The sequence below is a fragment of the Diabrotica undecimpunctata genome, chromosome 10 (genome assembly GCF_040954645.1).
Source record: "Diabrotica undecimpunctata isolate CICGRU chromosome 10, icDiaUnde3, whole genome shotgun sequence".
Classification (NCBI taxonomy): Eukaryota; Metazoa; Arthropoda; class Insecta; order Coleoptera; family Chrysomelidae; genus Diabrotica; species Diabrotica undecimpunctata.
This window is the reverse complement of record NC_092812.1, coordinates 73781282-73802558: the sequence shown is the minus strand read 5'-3', so window position 1 is coordinate 73802558 and position 21277 is coordinate 73781282. Positions and strand designations below refer to the sequence as shown.

General features: G+C 34.6%; 3 protein-coding genes across 5 annotated transcripts in view; 1 reads left to right on the top strand and 2 right to left on the bottom strand.

The window, feature by feature from the left end:
* Positions 1–263: 263 nt before the first annotated feature.
* LOC140451767 (uncharacterized) lies at positions 264–950 on the bottom strand. The gene has a single exon (XM_072545618.1). It carries the CDS (start codon positions 948–950, stop codon positions 264–266), a length of 687 nt encoding a protein of 228 aa, XP_072401719.1.
* Positions 951–1644: 694 nt separating this feature from the next.
* Positions 1645–10002, bottom strand: LOC140451766 (protein FAM200B-like). Its single transcript, XM_072545617.1, has 2 exons — positions 9900–10002; positions 1645–1994 (listed from the first exon to the last, which is right to left on the bottom strand). The coding sequence occupies exons 1-2, from the start codon at positions 10000–10002 to the stop codon at positions 1645–1647; spliced, it is 453 nt and encodes a 150-aa protein (XP_072401718.1).
* Positions 8149–21277, top strand: part of spidey (hydroxysteroid 17-beta dehydrogenase 12 spidey) — a 50976-nt gene continuing 37847 nt past the window's right edge. Inside the window, exons 1-2 of one of the 3 annotated variants that reach the window (XM_072546715.1) lie at positions 8149–8290; positions 15287–15612. In XM_072546715.1, coding sequence (XP_072402816.1) covers positions 15441–15612 — 172 coding nt within the window. In that variant the 5' untranslated portion in view covers positions 8149–8290; positions 15287–15440. Of the gene's footprint in view, positions 8291–15237; positions 15613–21277 lie in introns of all 3 variants that reach the window. The other 2 variants (XM_072546717.1, XM_072546716.1) reach the window with 2 other exon arrangements.

The window sequence follows — 21277 nt, the reverse complement described above, 5'->3', positions numbered from 1 at the left end:
ACTTTATCGAAATTGATATCTGAGGACTAGATTACCCTTTCAGACAAACGAGCAAGTAACAATGCGCCGCACAATTCCAAACGAGGTATGCTAATCACCCTTAGGGGTGCGACCTTGGATTTTGCGCATAACATGTCCATCAGAATCAACACTCTTAACATAGATTGCAGTACCATGTGCCTTGTTGCTGGCACCAGAAAAACCATGTAGCTCACAAGAGATCGAATCCTTTAATTTTACGTACCTAGGTATTTCGACATTATTTAATCTAAGTAATTCCTCCTTGAAATGCTGCCACTGCGTAAAAACGATTTGGCAGATTGGCATAAAACATATTCATCCCAGCCTTGCTTTTCTTGCCAAAGAATTTGCATTATAATCTTGGCCGTAATTGTGCAAGCGTTAAGCAGCCCAAGAGAATCATAGATCTGAGCAATACTAGAAAGAATTATTCTCTTCGTTATCTTATTAGGATTACTTAAATCAGCTACCTTATATGTTAGTGTGTCCGAATCACACATCCAATCTAGACGAAGTACCTTTACCTTTTCTTCTCCAACGAATGATTTTAGATTTGATAGAGACTTGGAACTTTGAATTTTATTAAGAACTACCGGATCATTCGATACCCACTTCCTCAACTCAAAACATCCGCTGTTTAAGATATTGTTGATATCCTTGCATACAATTGACAATGACTCTGCGCTATTTTCACCTGCCAGAAGATCATCAACATAGAAATCTCGCTTGATGATCTTGGAAGCAGCAGGGTGAAGACCTTTATTCTCGGATGCTAACTGAAATAAGCAACGAATGACCTGAAACGAAGCTGAAGCTGTTCCATATGTGATCGTATTTAGCTGATATGTGCTCAGAGTATCAGAAGGAGAAGAACGCCAGAAAATTTGCTGAAGTGCTCGTTGTTCAGGATCTACGAGCACCTGATACATTTTTGTAATATCAGCAGACACAACAAATGCATGTTGTCGAAAACGCAATAAAATTAAGAATAAATCGTCCTGAATGGTAGGACCCGAAATTTGAATGTCATGTATTGATAGACCAGAAGAAGATAGACCCGTGATGGGGAAGATAATACGAAAAGCTCTGTTGACTATCATCAACCTTGGACATGGGACCAAATTGTATGTATTCTTCCATAAATTCGGTATACATCCTTTTTTGATGTCATTTTTATGAAGTTTTTTTCTCCAAGTTGATATGAGTCGATATGAGTCGATATGAAAAAATCTTGTCAACTTAAATTCCCAGTTTTCCGAGCTAACATCTGGAAAGTACTTTCGAATTTGATTTGATATGACGTCTTTCAAATCCGAAACTAGATGTTGTGGAAGGGTTTGAATATCATCGAGGAGGTCATTCAGTTTAGGAAAAGAGGAAAAGTTTGGCTTGGAACTGTGAAGGCGGCGTTGCCAAAGCGATATTTTTTCTATAAACCCCTTAGTTGCATCATAAGTGTTTAAGAGGTTTTTACGGCCTTGAAGCTTCAGATTCAGGACATTAAGTGCCTCAAAAAAGTCAGACAAATAAGCCAAGTAAAAGATATTTTTATCATCTGTAAATCTTCTCTGAAGATCTTCTAGTTTTGAAGTCATTAACAAAATTTCAACTTCTGACTTTAAATTAAATAATCTTGCAAGCATATTTCCTTTGGATAACCACCGGACTTCTGTGAGACAAGAGGGTTTCCTGATCACTATTCAGTTCTTGACATAGTGCCTGAAGGAGCCTAGTGTTTAATGCGCTGGATTTGATGTGGTTAACTATTTTAATTGCTAAGTTTAATGTGACGTTGAGAGGTTCAGGTAAAGTCTGACTAGCTAAAGCTTGTCTGTGAATAATGCAGTGAGAACCAATTATCCTAGGGTTCTTCTTTTTTGCCAATTCCATAAATCCAGATCGACATCCTGTCATGGCTTGGGCCCCATCAGTACATATGCCAATTACTTTCTCCCATGGAAGTTCATTGATTACTAAAAAATCTTCAAGAGCAGAAAATATGTTAATGGCTTTAGTTGTTTTTTCAACAGATGTTGAAAACAATATTTCCTCCAGGAACCGTTTTCTGTCAATAAATCGACAGTAAAACAATTACTGTGTATGCTTTGAAATATCAGTTGTTTAGTCACACTGCAAAGAAAAAAACGGTGAACCTTTTAATTTTTGCAATAGTTGATTTTTCAAATCCAGAGCCATGTCATCAATTCTACGTTTTACTGTGTCGTTTGAGAGAGAAATTTTTTCTACTTTCTTACAACTGTCTTCACTAAGTACGGTACTACAAGCAGTAAGTAAACAAGGTTTAATTAGTGACTCACCAATAATATGTGGGTTCTTGTCTTTAACTATCAAAAGTGCTATTTTGTATGATGCTTCCACAGCTTTCTCATTTTCAACACAAAAATTTGCAGTAGAGTCAAGTTTCATACGTTTTATGCTGCTTTTTTGGCAATAAAAAATTCTGGGCCTTTATCTTTCAAAGAAGAATGGTTTGTAATTAGATGCCGTTCCAAACGTCCGGGGCGCATTGCATCATTACTAAGAACAACGTGGCAGTTGAAACACTGAGGTAAATGAATGCCGTTTTTCTCCATAAAGGTAAAACCATACTTGATATAATCGTCTGAATACAATCTTTTCTTTATAAGTGACTTAGCCATTTTCAAAGCTGTTACCTTATTACTATTAAATAATTCACAAACAATCACTCTGTTATTAAATAACGATTACACTGATTGCTACAAATAGCACACAGAAGCTGTCGACTGAGGAGACTGACGCGTGAGACGGAGTCACTGAAATGGAGCCAAGAGTGCTTGCAATACAGTGTTGGTAAATATACTTTGCGCCCCTACGATGTTGCCATACAGAAGACTGTCGTGTTTAACTCAGGTTGTCTGTTTGAGTAAAACGATTTTAATCACGTTTAAATAAAGAAATATTTCTAAACAAAATAAAAATATGAAATACAAAATATTTTGTTTTTTAACAAAAAATATTTATTTTTTTCTTTGTACCCTCACGCCTCCCCTGAAATTCTCTCACGCCCCCACAGGGGGGCGCTCAGATTGTTACAAATCGTTGTTTAGAGCGGAAAACTCTAACAAACGAACTTAAGCGGGGATCGTGATACGGTGCCTTGCTTAGCTCCTTTGATATTCTCACCAATTATCCCGTTCAACCATTCGTGATACTGATATGGGACACACCAGATCGATGATAACTAAAACCTTCTTTGTGTAATACAATACCTTGATCACATTCTTCATGTGTCATATATCTATCTGGATTGCATCATAACAATTTAAAGAAAATAATTCGGAAACGGGTAAAAATCAAACTAAAACTAATTTAAAGTTCATTTACCATTAACAATAAATATCTGTTTCAAATACTAAAATTATTTTTGAAACATCTTATACCTACATTATAGTTAATCTGATTATTAAATTTATAAAAATTAGAGCATTAGCCATCGTTCTGTGCCGCGGTAAGACTATTGGAACCGCAAAGAAGTAAACTGTAATCGTGCCGGTAAAATTAATACTCCCCGGGAAACTAACCCAATTGACAGAGAATCGGAAGATCTCCACTTATTTCTGTTGTCCTAATACTAAATCTTGTTGTTTAAAGTTGAGGTTCGTAGTAGTAGTAGTAGGACCGGTTATATGGGCTTTGGCCGGCTTTGGGTATATAAAAATTCAAAATGTCTCTTTTCTTGGTTAAAGAAGTGATATTTTTGATAATAAAAGTGTAAAATTTACTCATAATATAATTGTTCTATATAACTAAACCTACCTAAAAATAAAGTTGATTGGGTCCCTCCCATGTTTGACAATCTACGTTTAAGAAAATTCCTCAGAAGATATCTTTTTCAAAAACTTTTTTTAAATATCAACAATGTTATTTATTTTTAAATTTAATTAATATGAAATTTATTCTCATTAGTGTTGGAGAAAGATGGCATAGAATCTCTTCAAACAGGAAATAAAGAACTGGCCAAGTAGCCATAAGCAACAGATTCCAAATGCTGAGAGAGGAAGAGTATGATGTAGCCTTAGAATAAGCATGGTAGCGAGTGGCATCAGTTATAGAACAAGCAGCGAAAAATAAAAAACATTGGATACAAGACGATTCACCTAAAACGGAAATGGCTTGGCAAACTATGCGAGGAAATGCTGGAGATAAAAACTCTGGAAAGAAAATATCTGGGGGCGGTAATCACAGATGACAACCACATAGAAAAAGAGGTCTTAGCAAGGATAACTGCGGGGAATAAAGCATTATACTCCCTATCATCATTATTAAGATCCAAGCTGATAAAAAGACAATCTAAATTAAGACTGTACATGTCAGTTATTCGTCCAATTGTTACATAAAGAAGTGAAACATGGACATCAGCGGGAAATAAATAAGCTGCTGATATTTGAAAGGAAGGTTTTCAGAATGATATTTGGCTCTCAAAGAGATGAATTGACAGGAGAGTAGAGAAGGTGCCGCAATGCTGAATTGGTGACTTTTTATGGTACTACAAACATCGTCAGACATATAAAAGCTAACCGGATAATATGGGAGGCCATGTAGTAAAATTAGAGGAAGACAGAGTGCCAAAGACAGTGTTTTTTTGAGAGACCAGACGGTAAAATATCAGTAGAAAAAAAATCGAAGGATGATGTCGAAGCCGATTTATCTAGGATTGGGAATGAAAGCGCAAGATCGTGGATACGGTGAAGACTCACCCCGAGTTGTAAAGCCAGTCAGAAGAAGTGCTGAATCAGATAACAGCGAAACTACAGCGTAAGATTTCCTGATGTTACATGTATGCTAATGTTAGTAGGAAATACTGAAACGGTTTTAGAACAAAAACTGGAATAGTAAAGACAAGCTCTTGAGGTAAAGGACCTGTTTCCTGGTATGAAATTCGTAGTAAATGCAAACAAACATTATAATGAAGTAAGGGTTTAAACATACTTAATAAGAAAGCATTTTTATTTCGACTCTAAATATGAAGTAATAAATAATGGCATGTATAAATATATTAAAAAAACCAAAACACTAAAAAGAAAATAATGGATTATTAATAATATAATGAATTAATAATAGGAATGGATTGAGTTGGCTAGGACACATAGAGAGAAGGCAAAACGACCTACTGATTAAGATCACCAGATGGAAGCCAGAAACTGAAAGACCAAGGGGAAGACCCAGAGAGAGATGGGAGGACCAGGTCATGAGAGATATCAAACACCTGAGAGAGAAACTGGAGGGAACTATGCACAGATCAAAATGAGTAAAAGAAAATTATAACGAAAGTTATACAACAAACTCTGACAATTCACAAAAAGAATGCGAAGTGATCACCGCAATAAGCGCATCTGCGAGCTCTAAGTCAAAACCGCAAACATTCCATCAGGAATGAAAGGCCTCGATGATGATGAAGATCGGATTGCAAACAACATGAAATACAAAAAAGAAAGAAAGTCAGCATACAAAAATATTAATTTAAACACCACATATTTTTTTACCTCCGCCCTTGCCAGTCTCAAGCCCGGACGAATGAATGGATCTTAGTGGCCATGTCAAATGACTGCTGTCATCAAATGCCAAGAAATGCCCTAGCCAATATACATTAATGACATTAACAAACCTATGATGGATGGATGACAGCGAGTGTGTTAAGTCTGGCTTAAATCTGGATCCCATTGATTACGGCCTAGCAACCCTAACAGAAGAGTCCCTGATACTCAAAATTAAGGGTCACTAATCTCTTTCTATACAAAAATTATACGTTATGGAACTTCAGTAATTAGACGGACTGAACTTACGACGATGACTCTGCAAACGAAACATGGAACTGAAATGGGGCACCTGGAATATTGGAACCTTATACTGGGCTGGAGCACTTGCATCTTTATTACATATAACGCAATTTGGTGCTTATTATAACAAAAAACATGTATGTTGGACCTCTCGACTATCTCCACCAGGTAGAGGTAGAATCCTTTTTCAAATTATGCAGGAACTACAACTTAAACACTTATCTAGTTACAAACCTACTTACTAGCCCAGTGACCTCAGTAAACTTCCTGACTGTCTTGATTTTTTTGTAAGCAAAGTCTTTGGAGAAGACTACCTAATTATGAAATTGCTGCAGACTCCACTCTAGTAATATCAACGCTAAATTCAAGATTTGTTGAGATGAAACGTCCAGCGAAACTGCACAATCACAAGACCGACTGAAATCTGTTTAGGGAATAAATACACAAAAAAAAAAATAAATATTTCCCTAAAAACAAAAGATGAACTTGAAATGGCAGTGTATGAATTTACTAGACTTCTCCAAGAAGCTGTCTGAAATGCCACTCCAGACTGTAAAGCTATACAGAATAAAAGAAACTGTCTTATCAATATTAGAAACCAAATTAAAGAGAAGAGGCGACTAAGGAGGAAAAATGGCAAAATACAAGGCATCAGCAAGATAAAATAACCTACAATAGAGCCTTAAGATAGCTGAAAAATACAATAGTACAGCACAAAAACTCCTACGTTAAAAATTATCTTAATTATCTGATAAGGGGAACAGACGAGAGAGAAGAGGAACCACCAACGATTCTTGAAGTTAAAGATGCAGTTAAAAAACTAGTCAGAAACAAATCACCCCGAATAGATAATCTCCCAGCTCAACTATATAAAGAAGGTAGCCACGATACCATAATGGCATTACAGCAGCTTATAAAAGAAATATGGACACAGAAATCCCTCCCAAATAATTGGAATACTTTGCACCATACACAAAAAAGGAGTTATTTTTGAATGCTCTAACCACAGAGGAATTATGGCACCGTATGGCACCATATGCAGAACAGATCATCATCAATGGCGCTACAACTCTTCATGAGTCTTTGCCGCGTTTACTATTGCCTTCCATGTTTGTAGGTCCTGTGCCAGTAATTCCCATTGTCGCACTCTCATTTTCTCTAGATCTTCTTTGACTGCATCTTTCCACCTTTTTCTATGCCGCCCTACAGACCTTCTTCCCTCTGGCCTTTCCCAGAACACATTGTTTATAAGGCGATTGTCGTTACTGCGTATCACATGCCCTGCCCATCTGAGTCTATTGGCCGTTATATATCTGACTAGATTTTCTTTTCCGAATAGAGACTCTAGCTCGTTATTGTATCTGCCCCTCCATTCGTTTGTCACGCTGTCTCTGCAAGGGCCATATATCATTCGAAGAATTTTACGTTCCCACACCAGCAATTTATTTATTGCAATTACGCTTCTAAATGCAGTGTATAAAATATTTTTTACAGTACTATGTCACCGTATGGCACCATATGCAGAACAGATAGTAGAAAATATCAGGCTGGTTTCAGAGTTGATAAATCGACAAGTTATCAGATTGCAACCCTTAAACAAATTTTAGAAAAAACACTGGAATATGGCATAGATACTCACCACATATTTATAGACTACAAGGAACCTACGACTCTGTAAATAGAAGGGAAATGTTCAGAGCAATGAAAGAGCTAGAAGTTCGTAAATTTAACAAAATTAATCTTTGAAAAAGTTTAATGTAGAGTACGAATCCAGAGGGAATTGTCTGTACTTTTTAAAATAAATAAAGGGCTGTGCCAGGAACCCGATATCGTAAAATACATTAAGATAGGACGGATAGGATAGTACAGAGAAGAAGAAGAAAACCCAGAACAAGGTTCCTTGATAACATCGATGAATATATGAGAAATATGGAAATACGTGTTTTGCGGAGGAAGGCGATGAATAGGGGAGAGAAACTCTTGAGGAGGCTAGGACTCATACAGGTTTGTAAAGCCTGAATGATGATAATGAATATTTTGTGATATTTTTTTGATAACATTTCAGATTTCTTTTTCTTCTTTATGCTTTGCTTTACCACTGCACCTTGTACTATTTAATATTTGAGCCGAAAATTTCTTTTAAATTAAGATTATTTTTCATATTTGGATTAATTTTTTGACAACAATAATACATAAACATACAAATAGTTACATCATTCCTTTAACCTTGCACCGTTAAAGTTTTTTGATAAGATCTGTAAACCATTGATAAGAATCCCTATGAAAAAGTGAAGTTGACGTAATCCACGATTCGCGCTATTTGTACGGAACTTGTTATACAGTACTCTTGTATCTAAAAAGAAATCTCTTCGCACCAGATGTGAATATAGTGAAAGTAGTGAGTTCAAGAATCAACGACACGCTATAGTCCAGTCGATAAATAAAATTGGGTAAAAATTCAGAACCGATATTGTCAAAACAGAATTGATGCATTGAATATAAATATATTGTTGTTAATATATTTATATTGAATACATTAATTAAAATATTTTCTTAATCAGTAGAGTGAGTTCAGTATGTTAATAATTTATTGTTATCGTTTTTAAAAATTATAAAATTCGGTACATTTAGATGTTTGTCAGAGGACAACTTAAACAATAATACAGATTAGCATCAATGTAAATGGACGTGAGGTGATATTATTCTGTGAAAGCATTGACAGTAGTTTTCATTTCTTCTTCCGTTGTGCCATATACACCATGTTATAGACACTAAATCCTAAGTAGAAAAGAGTAACCATTTTTTTATTACGATATAGTTGTCGTGCACATCTAACAAAAAATATATAACTGCCTTTAGCTTGTTAAAGTCAGATTTTTTAGAATGAGATCAGGATTTTGGATTAATGTGAGCAACCCTTATCCCTTTGAAAACAACTTTTTCGTTTAGTGGAGCTACAAATTACAGTAAATTTTGATTCTATATTCATTGTTATTATCCCCGCAATCTTTGTTAACTACCATCCATTTTGTCCTTTAACATTTAGATTTAGGCCAAATCGGCGCTTTTAATTGCTACCGTACCTAGTAATATCTGACAACTACTCCTATATTTATGTCTTCCAAGATTTCACTAAATGTAAGTTCGAAGTATATATTAAAAAGTAAGAGCAATAGCGAACAACCGAGTCATATTCCCCTTAAGATACGTATCTCTTTTAATCTATTTTTATCAATTTGAACCTATTTCCAATACAAGATAGCAATTATTCGAATACCTCTTTCATCTGGACCAATTTTTTTGAGAATTTCCATAAGTTTATCATACGGAACTGTATTAAAATCTTTTTTATAATCAAAGAACATACTTACGATACACGCGCCGTACATTAATAATTTTTAGAAATAACTAACTCATCGCTGCAGCTTAGGTTTGACTTCTACTCGACTTAAAAGGTCTATTGTAGCTCATACCTAGGTTAAAGTTGTTCTTTCGGCCCAGTTTTTTTTAACTAAATCTATTATGGCCACTGGTGACACATCTACGAGGTTCTATAAAATAGGGCTTGAACTTATAATACTAAAATGTATTGTGCCTTATCGTATTTAACCCTGGGCAGTTGCGCAGAACGTGCAGAACGACAGTATGCTGCTAGGAGACCTACGATAATTCACAGAACAGTATTATTCATATTTAGTAGATCTTTGGATCTCTTCCTCGAAAGTTAATGTATAAAACCCTTGGAATATTTGAAACCAATGGTTACGTTTCATCTGTTCCATCCCTCCCTCCCCTGGCAAGTACACTTTTTCATTTTCTTCAATACCAGTAGGTCCAATCACCCAGAATAAACTTGATTTGCTACTTTTTCTGTCCGAATCAGATTCTAAAGATAGTTTCAAACTAACTTGGAGTTAATCGATTCGATTCCAGTGCCTTTAATGTCGCCTGTTTGTCAGATATAATTTTTATAGATCTGTTCCGGTAGTTCCTCTTTATTAGTTCTGCAGACACATCTGTATATCTTAATTTATGCTTGAAACATAGTGGAGGGATTACCTAGACTTTCACTAAGGCTTAGCCTTGGTTTCCCTTCGTATACTCCAGGTACAACTTCTTGATCGGTTTTAGACTCAACTGAGGCGGCTAGGGTAGTCGACATCGCAGTAGTTTAATTTTTTCTATTTTTTCTTTTGTTATTATTGCTCAATGTTGCTACAAGCGTTGAGGATTGCCCATAATTCTACAATTCTACAGTGTCAAATACCTTTTCATAGCCTACTATTGAGATACAGAGTATTATTTTGTATTCGTTTGATTTTTCGATTAACATTTTTATGTTGCTATATATATATATATATATATATATATATATATATATATATATATATATATATAGTAAACTCTTAAATATTGGGGAAATCTGCAAGAAATACTCTAATGTGTATCAATTGTTTCGCCGAACGTTTTCGCCAAAGAGAATTAATTTGGCTTCTTCAGGGCTGAAAGAGAATAAATTATAATTAGCTACCATATATTATCTATTAAAACATTATTGATCTTACCGTAACTTAGAATTGTAGAGTTAGAATATTAAAAAACTTTGCTAGTAACATAGTGGTGTTTTTTGTTACTATGTGCAAAAAAAGTTTTTTATAAGAATTGAAATGTATGGTAGCTTCGAACTTGACACGTAAAGGCTTACCCAAGGTTAATCGAAAAACCCAATGCAACTACATTTAAAAGGAGGTAATTCTTTGAAATGTCGGCAATAACTAAATTTTTGATTTTTAGATAGTTAAAAGTGAGGTTCTGTTTAAGCCAGAACGCAAGCGCTGACAACTTCATTATAGTTGGTATGAATCTTTATGTCGTTAAGGTTCATTGGTAAAAAACGAATGAATTTAAATCCCAGTAAAGGGAAATATTATTTTGATTTTCTTTATTTAATTATATTATATTGTTCATGTATTATTGAATCTTATTGAGACGTATCTAAGAAAAGCAAGGGAATGTTATATATTTTTTGTTAATGAAAATTAATTATAAAGGTATGTTAGTTGTTAATGGATATATCAGTCAAGTTAGTAATCTGTGATATAGTATTGTTCTTGGTATCTGATTTAAGTAACAGGTGGTATATATCGCTTAGATTCTTGATGTCACTCTTAACATTAATGGAGACATATATATATATATATATATATATATATATATATATATATATATATATATATATATATATATGTCGCTGCTAGCATACCTGGCTGTTATTTTGTTATTTTGGTTATAATGACCAAATACTAGACTGCATTTCATTTCAGTTGAACTTCCACAAGTGTTCCTGATGATGAGTTGAATAACTCGAAACACGTGTAGAACAATGGTGGAGTTCCGATTGAAATGAAATGCAATCTTTTACTTTCATATATATATATATATATATATATATATATATATATATATATATATATACAGTTTAACAGGCCCTAAAGGCCCATTTCTGTTCATTGTCCATGGCCGCAGTTCTCCAGTTTGTTATCCCGATTGTTAATAGGTCTTCCTTACACTCTTCTAGCCACTTTTTTGTGGTCGTCCTCTTCTCTTCTTTCCTTTCCGTCTCAGCAGCAAGTCCTTTGCCTACTTTTAGTCTGCCATTCTCGCAAAATGGCCTAACTATCTAAGTCTCTTTGTCCTGACGATCTGGTTAATTTTTGATTTCCCATACAGCTTTCCGATATCTGCATTTATTCGTCTCCTCCAAACGCCTTGATAGTCTTTTACTCCCTCGAATATCTTTCTTAAAGCACTTCGTTCCCAGATGTTTAGAATATTTTCTTGATTTTTGTTGATAACCCATGTTTCGCTTCCGTATAGGACCGTGGGTTGGATCACTGTTCGGTGTAGTCTCTATTTTGCTTCTCTGGAGATGTTTTTGCTCTTAGTACTTTGCGTAGAGCTCCGACCGTCTTCCTTGCTCTCGAAATTCGCATCTCAATTTCTTGGCTTTCTTCCCATTTACTTGCTAGGGTTACCCCTAGATACTCAAACTTAGCCACCTTTTTGAAGCAATACTCTTTACTCTCGTTGTTTGTGGTAGTCTTCAATTGTATGTCTTCATATGTGGTCTGCTCCATTTCCATATACTTATTTTTTGCTTATTAATAATCGATTCATACTGTTTAGCTTTTGCTTCAAATAGTTTGAAAACCCCAGCAGTTTACCTTTAGTTCTTGCCATTAACCCTACATCGACCGCAAAGGCCAGGACCTGGATTTTGTTGTCATAAATCATACATGTTATGTTTTCTATCCCGGAGCTAATAGGCATCTAGTTTGTTTGACAACCGCAATATGAATATTGTGTCATTCTAGGCATTGGAAATATATCTTTAAGGGCTAAAGTCAAAACTTTGGGTCAAATAGTATTCCTTTATCTAACACCTCCTTGAATTTTATTTTTGTCTTTTGTTTTTACTTGCGATATTGTTTAGGATTTTAAAATCCTGAAAATATCTGTGACACGGAGTTTTTGCTTGCTTTTCTTAATTATATCTTTTATAAGAATAATTTGAATATATTTTTAAAATGCTTATGAGACTGCTGAGTTAGTGCAAGCATCCAGAGAAAATGAAAAAGAATTATGGACTTAAAAATAAATTCCTATTCCTTCTAACAAATGTACAGGAAAACTATCAGTAAAGTAAGAAAAAAAAAGAAAGGTAAAATGGAAAATTATTCAAGTTTTAAAACTAAGACAGAATCTTTTGTTATCAGTGAGAAGACCGAATTGAATATTGAAAGAAATATCTGCTAGAACTGTTAAAAATTTCTCCGTACACAAATGCCTATATATATAATATGTTTAAACGTAAAGATAAAGAAATTAAGAAAATAACAGACACTAATCAGAGTTGCGGACTACGTAAACCATATAACAATGCAAACGCATAAAGACTTAAGTAGGCGATAGAAAATAAATTAGGAGAAAACATCATAATATCAATATCATCATAAACATTATTGAAAAGAAAGAACTGAGACAACGAATGATTAAGTGCTACATTTGGTCTCTACTTTTATATGTAGCACAAGTTTGGGCACTAAAAGTATCAAATATGAACAGAATTAAAGCATTAGAAATGTGGATTCATAGACGGATGCTGAAGATACTTTGGAGAGCAAGAAAAACTTACTAAAGAGGTTCAACAAAGATAGAGAATTGCTAAAGACTGTTTAAACACCGAGAAATATCTTATCTGGGACATAAAGGGGAAATTGATATACAATACTACAACTGATCCTTAAAGGCTATAGAAGGCCGTAGAGAAAACCTCAGATATCAAATGCAGGACAATTATTCCACGAAGCAGAAAATCGAGAAGTATTCGCAATGGTGATCGCCAACGTCGTATAATTTTGATATGGTACGTGAAAAAGAAGAATAGAAAAGAAACTGGAAACGAGAGAAGAGCTATATCTAAACTTCATAGTCTTTAGAGCGGCTTTTCGCTGGCCAAATTATGGATATAAGCCTAATAAAGTTGGACTTAGTAAAAGTACTGCGAGAAATTATAAAGAACTTATATAACGGAGTCATTGCACAAATGGATATCAATAATGGATAAAATATTTAAGAACACAAGCAGATGAACAAAAACTAAAGCCAAATGTTACAGACAAACGAACTAATGTACGCACATGACATAGTTCCTTTAGCAGAAAGCTACAAAAAACTGAAGGGAATAACAGAGATTTGGACGAAAGAGATAGAAAATATAAAGATATAAATAAACGATGAAAAGAACAAAATAATGATAATGAAAATAAAACAAAACATATAAAGAAATAACAAAACATAAAATAAAGTAATTAAATCAAAGATAACGAATTGGAGAAAGTAAAAACATATAATTACATAGAGATCATCTTCTTGGATGGAAAATAGACTTAAATATATCAAAAAGATGAAAATAAAGGTAACATATTCCCATCCCTTTCAAATCTATATATCTTAACAGATGCATAGTGATTATGACTGTTGCGATTCTTACAGAGATCATACTGCTCTTTTAACGCTGTATCTTCTTTTTCTTCTTCTTCTAGTGCCGACTCCACTAGTGAAGGTTGGCTATAACAATTGTAAATTCGTCTGTCTTCTGCTTTCCTTAAAAGCGTCTGTGTGTTTAACCCTATCTAGTTGCGAATGTTTTTCAGCCAGGGCATTTGTTGTCTATCAGGACCCCTTTTTCCTTCGATTTTACCCTTTATAATCAGCTTCAACAACTCCTACTTCTCATTTCTGAGTATGTGCTCCAAATATGCTGTCTTTCTTCTTTTAATGATGGTCAAAATTTCCCCGTTTCTTTCCATTTTATGTAACACAATTTCGTTCGTAATATACTCGGTCCATGGTATTTTCAAAATTCTCCTAAAAAGCCACATTTCAAAAGCTTACAGCTTTCTCATTGAGTCAACATTAACTGTTCAAGCTTGGTACCATAAAGAAGACTAGAGTGGATACAACATTTTACCATCCGATATCGGATTTGCAAGTTGAGCCTTTGGTTACTCAGAAATTTCCTTAATTTCAAAAAGGGTAATATTGATTGATCTATTCTTAATCAAATTTTTGATTTCGGATTTAGATCTTCAGTAATTAAGACTCCTAAGTACTCCATTTTGTCCACTTGTTCAATATCTTCATTTTTTACCTGGATCCTTGGTATGACTTTACCCCTCTTACTGATAACCATGGTTTTTGTTTTCTTTATGTTTATTGTTAAACCAAACTGTTCCCCAGTATCACAAATTGTATTTAATAGCGTCTTCAGGTCTTTCTCATTTTCAGTGATACTGACGGTATCGTCGGCATAACGAATGTTATTTATATTTTTACCATTTATCTTGATCCCTTTTGTATAGTTTTCAAGTGCTTGTATAAATAACTCTTCGGAGTGTTCCTGTTGAAAATTGGAAATTGTACTTCCTTAATCTCTCTCTTGTCATTTCCCCCTTACAGAGGATCGTGATTTAGGTGAGTTTAGATTTAGACGGCTCTAGTCTACACCCCTCACAATTCTCTGCCCCAGTCCATTTCTGCCAAATACATCTTCAATATTTTTGTTAGATGACTTCCTTAATACGATAATACAATTTGTATTATTTTTTATTATGTGTGAGTCTTTTATATACTGCCTATAAATCAATGACCATGTTGTCAAGATACAATAAATCTAAATCAAAAAAAATATTGAAGACTAGACTATAATAGCAAAAGTGAAAGAAATTAAAGATCAATTCACTAATAGTATAAGAATTCACTCATTGTATATAAATATTTGCAAAAAAATTAACATTGTTTCAAACAATTAAATAAAAAATTTTAACCCGAAAAGAAATGTCCTGGACTATAACGCGTCAATTTCTCCAAATCGATGTTACTAGTAGAAAGGGGTGAAAGTAAATTGCGCGTGCGTAAACTAAATCCGTCCGAAAATTGTTTGGCTATCAACAATTCCAATGCTACCCGTACTGATAATCATATAGTTTAAACAATTCGCGCGTGTTTTCCCATCCAGTATATTTTTTATCAACGGTAATGGAGAAGGAAACAACCAATTTCTGCCTTCTCAATAAAATTGCCTTAGTCTGTGCCTTTATAGTCGGAATTCAAGTAACCAGGATGGTGTTTAGATTTTTGTACGATAATTTCTTATCTACTTTCCTGCAGATTAACGCCGTAAATTTATCAGAAACAGGAAAATGGGCAGGTAAGTTATAAATGCACCTTTAAAGTTAATTTTATTATTAATTTTAAAACCCCAAATTTTATGACACCTCCGTGTTTTTATTATTATTTAGACCAATTATTCGTAAAGGGTAGTAAACATTCTACCCTGTTGTTTATTCAATTTTTACAGTTTTTTATGTATTTTAAATTATATATAACTTTTTAAACATCATTTTCTAGCTGATTTTAGGTCTACTTTGTTTATTTTTTTCCAATTCCCCCAGTCAGTAATCTTTTTATAGACTCCTAAAATATTAGGTACTCCACATATTTGTTTAAGTTTGTATTTATCCTTTTTACCCATCTTTTGTTTCATAGTTTTCCTACCAATATTTTCCTAACGACCTTTTTTCTCAAATCCTTTCATTTTTGCTTTTTTTAAGTTTTTTGGTTACTTCACCTAATTCGTGTTTGCTTCCAGCACGAACTACAAGATCATCCAGGGTTATGGTTTTCTTTACAATGTATCTAAACCCTCTTCACTGTTTTTCGGAGTATCTGTTGTGTCGTTTTTATTAATTGTTCACTGATAACAATTTTGTATTGGTTTATTTATTTATTTTCTATCCACTCTGTCAAAAGCTTGTTTAAAGTTAAGAAATAAGTTACTGTGGGTTTCCCATATTTATAGAATTCCACTCTAGTTTCTTGCAATATGAAAATTTTGTCTATTCTGTATTCTGCTTGTCTTCATCTAAAACCATACTGATATTGTGATATTCACCAATTTCATTATATATTTTTTATATACACTGGAACTATAGAACATTTCACGAATTTGAGACTATTTTGTATTAGGGATGAAAGTTTTGACGGTCCGCTGTACTGAGAAAGTTAATAGCAAATTCTCCCAATATTTGACGCACTGTCGAAGACAAGCAAACTTTTTAACTGATAATGTATTTTACATTTATTTAGAGAAATATATAAATATTAGTGCAAAAATAGAAGAAAACTACAAATTCTATTGTTTCTAAATTGTAGCGGTAAGTATTAACTGATAAAATATCAATAACACTCAAAATTTTTCTTAATGAGAAAATGAAAATATATTCCCTTATGAGATATCATTAATTTGATCCATACTCTTCTTCCTCAGATTTTCCATTTTCGGGGGTTGCTGTTCCTTACTCTCCGTCGCCACTCGTTTCTCACCGTCAGGTCTTCTTCACCTAAACCTTCTTCTCTCAAGTCCTCTGCTAGATAGTCCTTTCATCTTCTCCTTGGTTTTCCTCTACCTATTCTTCCATCCATCAACTTTTAACAGCTCTATCCTTCGTGAAACATAGTTTTGTCTACGTCTGACATGACCAAACCATTGAAGTCTTTGTTCTTGAATCTTTTTTGTGACTCTAGACACCTCGTCTTTTTCCCCCATCAAGTCGTTTCTGATCCTGTCCATTCTAGTCTTACCCAACATTCACTTTAACATTTTTATTTCAGTTACCTCCACCTTCTTTTCCTGAGTCTTTTTTAGAGGCCACACGCTGCGTACACTAACGCAGGTCTCACCATACTCTTGTATATTCTTCCTTTCAGCCCTTCCCTGATTTTTCGATCACAAAGTACCCAGCCCATCCAGCTCATTCGCTTTCAGTTAAACCAACCAGCCTGTATCCTGTGGCCAATTTCTCGATCCAGTGTCCCATTTTCCGTTATGTAGGAGCTAAGGTATTTAAATTCTCCTACTTATCCTAGTTTTTCTCCAAGCAATTCTATGTCCCCAACCATTCCTCTTCCCCCCGACCACTTATACTCCGTTTTCGACCCGCCAACCTTTAGCCGTACCTCTTCAATAGCTCTTTTCCAACACTCCAACTTCTCTTCTAAAATTTCTTTGCTCTCCTCTACAAACACGATATCACTAGCAAAGAGCATTGACCAAGGAGCCTCCTCCTTTACTTTCTCTGTCAGTACATCCATAACAAAATTAAACAGGTAAGGACTCAGTGAAGAGCCTTGATGCAAACCAACCGTCACTGGAAAACTTTTGGTAAATTCGACAGCAGTCGTTACTTTCGTGTACGATCCCTCATACATATCCTTCACAAGTCTTACGTACATATCAGGAATCCATTTCTTTCTCATACATCTCCATCTCCCGGTAGAAGGAGAATATCATGGCTGCGGAATTTAAGAACATGGTTTAAGAAAACCTCAACGGAGCTGTTTCGAGCCGCAGCGAGCAAGGTCATGATTGCCAATATGATTTCCAACATCCGAAACGGATAGGAACCAGAAGAAGAAGAAGAACATCTCCATAGCTCCTGTCTAGGAACTAGACTGTCTCAAGATCTATAAATGTTTTCTCGCTGTATTTTTCGCTGTCTCTCTTTTCTTCTCGCTGCATTTCTCTATCAACTATTTCAACGCAAACAAGGCATCTGTTGTCCTCCTTCCTGGCATAAACCCAAACTGTTCTTGTCCTATGTCTCTCTCCTTAACTTTTGCTCTACAGTTCTCTCCCGAATTTTCATTGTGTACGACATTATTTTTATCCCTTTATAGTTCTTACAGTCCTGAATGTCCCATTTATCTTTATACCATCACACTCTTTCTCCATGCATTAGGCATCGTATCTTTCTTATATATCCTACTCATTTGTCACAAAATATCAACCCCTTCTTCTTCTAGAGCCTTCCAAAAATCCACAGGTATTCCATCAGGTCCTATTGCCTTAACATTCTTTATCCTATTTTACGCCTCGACAACTTCATCTCTCGCTACCCCCAGCATTACATTCTCATTTGGGATCCCGCATCGTCTGTCTCTCCTCTGGTGTTCTTCACTTGGCAACTTTCTAAAGTACTCATACCATCTTTGCTTTATTTCAACATCGGTTCTTAACATTTTTCGATCCATGCTCTTAATCTGTCGCACATGGATCAGGTGATTTGATGACTTGTTCGTTGCTTTAGCAATGCTGTATAACTTTTCATCCCCTAGGGTGTTTCCAACTCTTCATAAAGCTGTGCAGACGATCTTTTCTTAGCAACAGCTACAGTTTTGCTTCCCTATTTGCCACCTTGTATGTGTCCTTATGTTTCTCTCTTTTAGACCTGTCATACATCTTTCTAGTCTCTTTCTTCTCTCTAACCTTCTGTTGCACTTCATCGTTCCACCACCAAGTTTCTTCGTCTCTAGGAGACCCTTTACCAGAGGGCCTTTTCCTATTACTTCCTCTACCCTTCGCATCACAACTTTACTATTGGCTTCCCACCAGTCATTTACCGTATCTTTTTTCTCAAGCTCTTCCAGCACTCTACTCTTAAAACTATGGCCAAATCCTTATCCTTTTTTCCTATCCTAAACACTTTTCGTCTACAGGAATTTCGAGCATTTCGCAATCGAGGGCCCTCCAAAATTCTTTCTTTGCCGGTTCTTCACACCCTACCTGTGAGGGGTAGACAAATGTAATGTTCACGTTGGTATTGCCTGTATTCATGGTATTCATAAACTGTTTTTAATGTTGAGCAAAAAAGTAAAACTGCTCGACAAACAAACATTTCCGCAATAAAATAGGCAGTGCATATGAATTATATCAAAATGATTTACTGTAAATAACATATTAATACTGTAAAAAAAGATTATAGGAGCATTTTTTTTTAATTCAATTTAGAACTTACTTGTTTCATATGTTCATTACTAGAGCAATTTACTTTCATATTTCTTCTGCGGTATAGTAAAGTGGATCATTGGCTGCTGAGTGTCTAGCAATAATCCAAAATAGTCTCAAATTTGTGAAATATAGCCTATTAACATCTTTATCAACGTCTGTTTTGCCTTGCGATTCTTAGAAGGCACAGATTAAAGCAAAAATCTGAATTTGGTTTCGAAAATTAGTTTACGGATTTTAATATCAGATGTCGCTATTTGCGTCTATACGAAGCCATGTTAGAGTTGCTTTCTAAGACAGAAAAGATTTATTTTCACTTCCAGAGCGACTGTGAATAGCCGTTCTAAAGAGCCCTTTTAGGGTGAAATACGTATCAGCGGATACACAGACGCACTGTACGTGAAATCAAATCTTAACTGTCTTTTTCCTTGTGAAATATACTTTATTTTATAATTTTCGTTAAAGAGTATAATAATTTTAACAACTTTTCTATGAAATGTACATAAGGATGATCTCTATTTCATAAAAAAGTTCATTCAGTTCATCCCTTCCATATTTTCTATTATATCTTTGATTTGACTTTTCTTATACAGCATTGCCCGTCGGCTCTTCTTCATCGTTAATGTTTTGGATATTTCTCAGTATTTCCGTATGTTTTTCCTTGAAATGGACAGGTTTTGCTTAATATAATTTTTTTCATTTTTTCCAATATAAGTTTATCATTCTTTAGGTAAAATTTTTCCCCTTTTTTGTGTAGGAATATTACTAGATTCTAGTCTGTATGAATTTTGCTATTATAGACTCATCTATTAAATAGCTCTGTTAGTATGTAGTTACTGTCTTTCTTGTTTTCAAAAGCTCTGCAATTACACCATCATTTCCCGGAGCTTTATTATTTTTTAGCTCCTCATAAGCTCTTTCTATTTCGAATCCCCCTATATTTGATTATAACTCTGATCCCACGTTTTTTATTTTCCTTTTGACTTTCTCTTTTGTTAGTTCATTAGGATGGCTTAGTGATTTGTACAAGGTTTTGTAGAAGTCTTCTACTATCTTTGTTATTTTATATTTGTTTTCCTCTTTCTTACTATTGGTGTCTTTAATTTTGATGATTTGATGTCACATTTTAGATATTTTTTAATTGTTTTATTTAGCTCTGCGTATTCTTGAGTATGACGTTGGGTTTCTGCTAGTAGTTGTCTTCTTTCCTTCATTAGTTTCTTAGCTTTTTTGGGTTATTTTGTCTTCTTTAGTTTTTGTTTCCTTTGCGATCTATAGTAAGGCTTCGAGAAGGTTTATATTTATGTTTTTGGTAACAATTTATTTTGTGTTCAAGAGTGTCTGGAAATACGCCTCAACTCAGTACAAATATTTATTATCTTGAAACAGCCAAGCTACATTGAAGGTTCTTTCATTGAGAGTAATAGCTTAGAAATACAAATCAGTACAAAGTAACTGCCAGTAACTGATTTTTTGTTAATGAGATTGCTGATAGTAATGCTAAAAAAGTGCTAGTACTCCTTTTATCGAACCAGAGATATTTTGCAGTGTACCAAAAATCCGAACGGTGGAGAATATCCAAAAATGGGAAAAAAATTTGTGTAGCTAGCCTACTTGGAAAACATTCGTAGCTAAAGGAAACCAAAAAGGTTAATACAACCTTTTACTCGCTAAGTAAAAGGTTGCACTACTACTACTACTATCGGTTTACAGCGTTCTCTGACGCCTTCCGACTCATAACCGCCATTCTTCTCTATTTAACCATAGGCCTGGAGGGATTTCTCTTTCCTCTAGTTCTTTTTCAATTCCCTCTCTCCAGCGTCTTCTCGGCCTTCCTCTTTTTCTTCTTCCTTGTGGTGTCCATGTCAAAATCTGCTTCGGAATCCTGTCATCTGGCATTCTCTGTACATGGCCGTAACATATTAACTGTTTTCTTTTATGTCATCAACTATTGTATGCTTGACTCCTATCATTTCTCGTATTCTCTCATTTGGTATCCGATCTCTTCTTGATTTGCCTGCTGCTCTTC

Excerpts from the sequence above, each read along its gene's own strand:
- LOC140451766 (XM_072545617.1), bottom strand. The coding sequence starts at position 10,002 with ATGTCGACTACCCTAGCCGCCTCAGTTGAGTCTAAAACCGATCAAGAA. Across the intron at positions 1,995-9,899 it reads AAGCCTTAGTGAAAGTCTAG|TAATCAATGAACTTCCATGG; the intron begins GTAATCCCTCCA and ends AAGATTTTTTAG.
- LOC140451767 (XM_072545618.1), bottom strand. The coding sequence starts at position 950 with ATGTATCAGGTGCTCGTAGATCCTGAACAACGAGCACTTCAGCAAATT.